General features: G+C 51.6%; 1 protein-coding gene across 1 annotated transcript in view; it reads right to left on the minus strand.

The window, feature by feature from the left end:
* Positions 1 to 6,139, minus strand: part of COL1A1 (collagen type I alpha 1 chain) — a 27,842-nt gene that overhangs the window by 14,537 nt on the left and 7,166 nt on the right. The window contains exons 14-28 of the mRNA XM_006023325.3: positions 5,849 to 5,902; positions 5,624 to 5,668; positions 5,227 to 5,280; positions 4,591 to 4,689; positions 4,438 to 4,482; positions 4,247 to 4,345; positions 3,726 to 3,779; positions 3,524 to 3,631; positions 3,023 to 3,076; positions 2,242 to 2,340; positions 1,733 to 1,786; positions 1,544 to 1,642; positions 863 to 916; positions 239 to 292; positions 75 to 128 (exon numbers count right to left, since the gene is read on the minus strand). Coding sequence (XP_006023387.1) covers positions 75 to 128; positions 239 to 292; positions 863 to 916; positions 1,544 to 1,642; positions 1,733 to 1,786; positions 2,242 to 2,340; positions 3,023 to 3,076; positions 3,524 to 3,631; positions 3,726 to 3,779; positions 4,247 to 4,345; positions 4,438 to 4,482; positions 4,591 to 4,689; positions 5,227 to 5,280; positions 5,624 to 5,668; positions 5,849 to 5,902 — 1,026 coding nt within the window. The remainder of the gene's footprint in view (positions 1 to 74; positions 129 to 238; positions 293 to 862; positions 917 to 1,543; positions 1,643 to 1,732; positions 1,787 to 2,241; positions 2,341 to 3,022; positions 3,077 to 3,523; positions 3,632 to 3,725; positions 3,780 to 4,246; positions 4,346 to 4,437; positions 4,483 to 4,590; positions 4,690 to 5,226; positions 5,281 to 5,623; positions 5,669 to 5,848; positions 5,903 to 6,139) is intronic.

Here is a 6,139-nt window from a genome sequence, read left to right on the forward strand (position 1 = left end):
GATGGAGCAATGCAATATTTATCAGAAGGGACTTTTCCTCCTCCTTCCGCCACCTCATTGGGGATGTTCCTCACCTGGAATCCAGGAGCACCAGCAGGACCTTGTTCACCTCTCTCTCCAGCAGGACCCTGAAAGAGGAGGGCAGAGAGACAGAAAGGGTCAGTGGCCGACAGGGCTCGGAGCACGTTCTCCGATGGCCACACATAGATCGTGAGATCAAAGCAAGGGTTATACTCACAGCAGCGCCAGGAGAACCTTGAGCACCAGCTTCACCATCCTTACCAGCTGCGCCCTGAGGATGAGGAGAGAGAGGTTAAAGAGAGACTGGGGCAGAAAGGGTCTCAGACATGATTACAGATCATGTGAAGAGTCTGAAGTAAAAGTCATCTGAGTGCCTACAAGGCAGGCCTCACAGGCTCTTTTGCTAACCTGTGGAACTATCTGCCATTAGGTATGATGAAAATGGACAGACATAAACTTTCATTCTTTGTAGACCAAAATCCAGAGAACAAGCAATTATATGGGTTTAGGAAGAGCCAGCCTCCCTGGGCATGTAAGCTCACTGCAAAGGATTTTACACCTGGCCACTGTCAGAGACTGGACATTGCCCTAGACGGACCACAGGTCCAACCCACTGTGGAAAGCTCTATAATATGTAGGTCTGTTTTATTATCATGGGCCTTAAAACACTTCTACAGCTCAGAAGACCAGGCCTGAGTCCTCATTGTTGCAGTTTTTTTGCAGAGCTTGGCCTCAGCTCTCTCTCACTTTCTCATCTTGAAGGAAAGAGGCCTCAGAATGCAAGGTTTGGCCCTGGGAGAGTGGATTTTTAGTCACCATCCATACCAAGAAGAATACTTACAACAGCACCAGGGGGTCCAGGAGCTCCTCTCTCACCAGGTTTGCCAGGCTCACCCTAAGTAGAAGAACAAAATAGTTTACTAATGGGGTGAAGAACATTGCCACAAACCAGTAACTAACAACTATTAAAGATGTTAGGGCTCCTGTATTCCCCTAGACAATGGGCATGACTGCAACAGGACATTGTGAAAACAGCCATGATGGAAAGCAGGCATTACTAGCCCAATGGTCCTTCTGTGGAAGCTCCAGGTGGAACTCCCTAGCTAAATAAGTTCCCCCTAAATCCCTTTATCTCAGGTTTCCTCTCCTGTTCACCTCATCTCTTTCTTTCTCCAAGGGTCTTCCCATTTTTTCCTCCCTTCTGGGTGACCTCTCTTCTTACATGTATCACCTGAGGGAGAGGTTCTCAGAGTCTCCCCATCAGGCTCTCCCATATAAGATGGTGTTGGAGGAGGCCTCTGAGTCATTGTCTTTTACAAACTATCACCCTTGGCAGCCAGGAGCCCTGAAGGCAGCTATTACTGGAAGCTAGAAGGCCTGAGCACAGACATTTTGTGACTGTCTCATCCTGTTCTGGGTGGATGCAAGCATCTCCTACTTTGGCCTCTTCCAGAGGAAGCACCTTCTCTCTTCAAAGCCCTGGGCACTCATTTCAGTAAAGAAGTGGGTCGTTTATACTTACAGCAGCACCTTTAGGTCCAGGGAAACCCATCACACCAGCCTGACCTCTGGCACCAGGTGGGCCTGGGGGTCCTGGGCGACCATCTTGACCAGCAGGGCCCTGTTGTGGAAGAAGTAAAGATATTGTAGAGGATACTGTTGTGAGAAAAACACAAAGGTGATGAAGGAGGATGAGTCAAATGTTACTTACAGGTGGACCAGTCTTGCCATCAGGACCTGGGCTACCTGGGCTTCCAGTAAGACCCTAGAAAGGAACAAGAGACAGGTTAGGACATAAGACCTTCAGCTTCCTTTGCTGTGCATGAGTGGCTTGTGGTGGTGAGACAAGGCAGCAGGGCTGCAATGGGACAGGCTGTAATGAGAGACCACAAGCTGGCCCTCTTGGGAGCCCTGAGAATAAGTTATTTGCTAGTGGGTAAGATTTAGGGTGGCCTAAGCTGTTTTTCTTCATGAAAGAGGAAGGTACAATTTCTTTGCTGGGCCCACTTACCATCCGCTCCTAAGCCATGTATACTAAGGTGCCTGAGAGCAGAGGCACCAAGAGAAGGTGTGTGTGGGGGTGGCAGGGCATTGTCATGGGAGGACATCTTACAGCAACAGCTCAGTTCCCCTTTGGGATCTCTAGGCCACCGGCCTTGGAGCACTGGAAGTGTTTTGCCCTCATCCATGCACAACTCACTTCCTCCTCTAAGTACTCACCTTGGCACCAGGGAGACCAGGCTCACCAGGGCGTCCAGATTCACCAGTAGATCCTTTGGGACCAGCAGGGCCAGGGGAACCACGTTCACCAGGGGGACCCTGTAGGGTGGGGGAAAGAGAAGAGAGAGGTCACCCACTGTGGCAGGGAGTGACATCAGGGGCAGGGGGAAGTGGGACCCTCTGTGTTTCTGGTAGTGACATCAGATGCAGGGGGAAGTGGGACCCTCTGTGTTTCTGCAGAGAGGAGGCTGAACTCAATTACCAGCTTCCCTGTGGCATAAAAAAGTTGGGTAAAGGAGATGGAGAATGGATGTGCATTGATTGGCTGGCACAAGTGAGGGGAAGCATGGGGGATGAGTACTGTGATTTAACAGCAAAGCAATTACTCTGCTATGGAAAAGGCTGAGGTGGCCTACACAAACAACCTCCTAGGGCATGTGCCAGGTTGGTCCAAAGCAAAAACACTCTGCTCCCCAAATCCAGAACATGGAATGATGTATAAACTAGTAGAGAAAAGATAGCTGCCAGAGAGCATCTGAGTAGCTGATCAGACCCTGCAGGGCAGACTGCCTCTGTCCCCAACACTAGAGAGCCTCCCGCTCACAGCTCCCTTTGCGGGATTTGGACGCCCCCAGATGTCCAGGTGTGGGTTTCCCTCCCAGAGTCCTAGGTGTACTTCAGAGGGGAGAGGGGGATAGAGATCAGTGTCCCCTGGGGTCAGTGTTGGATTCTGCCTTTCCTCTATTAGCAGGGGTAAAGATGGAGAAAGACCCATGCCTACCTTGGGACCAGAAATGCCATCAGCGCCAGGGAAACCACGGCTTCCAGGAGCACCCTAGGATGGGACAAAGAGACAGGTGAGTTAAAGGCCTGTGTTTTCAGCAAGGGGCACTGGGAAAGAAAAGGGGGCTTCCCAGCACACATGCATCCTCCTCCTGCAGTCATGCACATCACATCCCTGTGAGTAGGAACAGGCCACAGATGTACAGTGCAGAGGGCCATGGGTTTTGGTTAGGTGCTTTATAAAAATGGGGCTGAAGTCTCTTATGAACTGGACCTGGCCTCCTGCAAAGTTGTTGAGGTTATGGAGATAGGGGCCAGTTGTGACGTGCAGAGTGGGATCTGGGTCTAGTTCCAGATCAGAGTTCCTCACTCCAAATGTACAGGAGGCATTAGGACCCATCTCTGTGTGAGTGAGGTGGAGACAGAGCTCCAGATCTGACTGCGATGATGCCAGTGAGCTGCTGGGAAACTGAGGCAGAGAGAGTGAGGTGCTACTTACACGTTCGCCAGCAGGGCCAGGAAGACCGCCAGGGCCGGGCTCACCACGGGCTCCTCTCTTGCCTTCTTCACCAGCTGGACCAGGTGGGCCTTGGACACCAGCAGGACCCTAGAGAGCAAGACAGAGGGGTGAGTGCCTGCCTGTGTCCACTGAACCGGACTGGGAACAAAACTGTGAGAGGAGCTAGTAGGATGGTACTTACAGGTTCTCCTTTTGCACCAGTGTCTCCCTTGTTGCCTTGAGCACCGGGTTCACCCTGGAGGTAGAAGAAAGAGAAGCCATTTAATTATCACATATGTGTGACTAGAGCGTTACTGGAGGCTGTTACCCACGCTGAAAAATGAGGGCCTGATCCTGTCAGGCACCAAGCATCTTCAGCGGGAGAGCAGGATTCATAGCATCTCTTTGAAAGTTCTCAGCACCCCCTGGCAAGGGATAGAGGCCTTCAATACTGTACTTCAGATGGGAAGGGGAAATGTGGATGTTAGGGACAGAAGGGTGGAGGAGGAACATCTCCAGTGGCTGAGGACAAAGGACAGTGTTACCTGGACAGTTGTTGGACTAGTCAAGGAGGGCACATACTGGAGGGTTGAATGGGCCAGGGATTTTTTCACAAAGGGACCTTGCTGCCCTCTCCAAGCCCAGTGGATCTTTGCCACCCCCTGGAAGGTGCATGGGGCCAGTCCAATTCATCTACAATGAAGAGCAATGAATGACACTTACACTGTTACCCTTGGGGCCAGGAGCACCGCTGGGACCCTGGGGTCCAGATGGGCCACGAGCACCAGGGAAGCCAGGAGCACCAGCAATACCAGGAGCACCCTAGAGGAGGCAGAAGAGAGAGTAAGGCAGCTGATAAAACCTCTCTGCTGAGAGCTGCTCAACTCTGGAGAAAGAGGGAGGATGATACTTACAGTTGCACCTTTGGCACCAGCTTGACCATCAGAACCAGGGTTGCCCTAGAAGAGAGGAGGCAAGACAGCAATGTTATCACTGGGGACAACCAGACAGGTGGAAAGCAATTAGGCAAAGGGAAACTGCAAGAGTCACTTGTTGGTTCCACTTACAGCAGGACCAGCAGCGCCAGCAGGGCCAGGAGGACCAGGCTCACCACGAGTACCCTGTGGGCCTTCACTACCACGAGAACCTTGAGGACCAGTTTCACCCTACAGAAGGAAGAAAGACCACTGAGCACCATGGATGCTGCAGAAACTCCACCATCCCCTCCACTCAAGGGAAAACCATTTTCACTCAGGTCTGATGACTAGACTGGAGCTGTCTTGCTCTGCTGAGACCTGCTACCTCCATCTCTGTGGTGAGGCAAAAGGGTTATGGGATGGTAGGTAGACAATTACTAGGGCCCCTTAGTAATCTCCAAGGCCCTTAGATTGGAATAAAAAAATGCTACTGCTGTTAAACCCCAGGCTGATTAAAGGAACTCCCTTAGTGTCATCACAGGCGAGGCTAGGTTTCACTCCATGCAGAGCAGAGGTGAACACACAAGACTATATTGCATGTTGAGGGGCACAGGGGCAGGTTTGGGCCCCTCATCCAGCTCTAGTTTTAAAGCCCATGTGGACAATACATTAAAAAATCTCAAATTAAAGTCTAAGATTAGCTTCCACGCAAGGCAGCTGCCACAGAAGTTCATCTGCAGAAATGCAGAGGTCCACCAAGGTGAAGAGAGAGGCATGTGTCCTTACCTTAGCACCAGCAGCACCAGGGAAGCCAGGGGGGCCAGCTGGGCCAGTTGGACCCTAAATGAACAAAAGGGTATATTAGTGCACAATTATAATGAAGATCAATCAGGACCTGGCAGGTTCTCTCAGCAGCAGCTATCTTGGCCTCAGCCAGGATTTCCAAGCTGCGGTCAGAGGTTTGGTCTGTGATTTGACAGCAGCAGGAAAAGGGAGAGCGGAGGGAGAAAACCCTCCTATCCGTGGGCAGCTAGTTCCTGAGAGGGGTTGTGCTGGTGCCACGATTATGGCTAAGCCAGTCAAGTTCCACAAGGAGAGAGATGTGGCAATTACCGTGGTCAGCACGTGCATGGTCCTACCTCTGCGTGCAGAGGTTATTCCTTGGTATTGGGAGTATACTTACTGGAGGGCCAGCAGCACCAGGACTACCATCGTTACCACGAGCACCCTGCAGGCAAGAAGAAGAGAGAGGCAGGGGTTACAATCACGTCTGTGCTCAGTAGTGGCCCCAGAAGTGGACCCTGTCACATGAGCCATGGAGCTATCCCATGGGGCAAAACCAATAGTGACACTGCCAAGGGGATGCTTCCATGTGAGCACACCTCAGTGGCACAGAATATATACTTACAGCAGGGCCAGATGGACCAGGGCGGCCTCTCTCACCGGGAAGACCACGAGGGCCCTAGAAAGGTGCAGAGATACAAGTTACTCAAAAGAAGATGCCATCCTCACCCTCTCTGCCATATGCCTCTAGCTTTGTATCTGTACAGCTCAGCACCTGCCACACTCCACAACTCACCCACCTCCTGCCAGGCTTCAGGCTGATAAGACAGTCCTCACTGCTCTTTAGTGCCAAGGCACTATTGTAAAACCAAGCCCTCTGAAAGCAAACTGTGCTCTCTCAAATGCATCTCTTTCC

This window comes from Alligator sinensis, unplaced genomic scaffold, assembly GCF_000455745.1.
Source record: "Alligator sinensis unplaced genomic scaffold, ASM45574v1 scaffold520_1, whole genome shotgun sequence".
NCBI lineage: Eukaryota > Metazoa > Chordata > Crocodylia > Alligatoridae > Alligator > Alligator sinensis.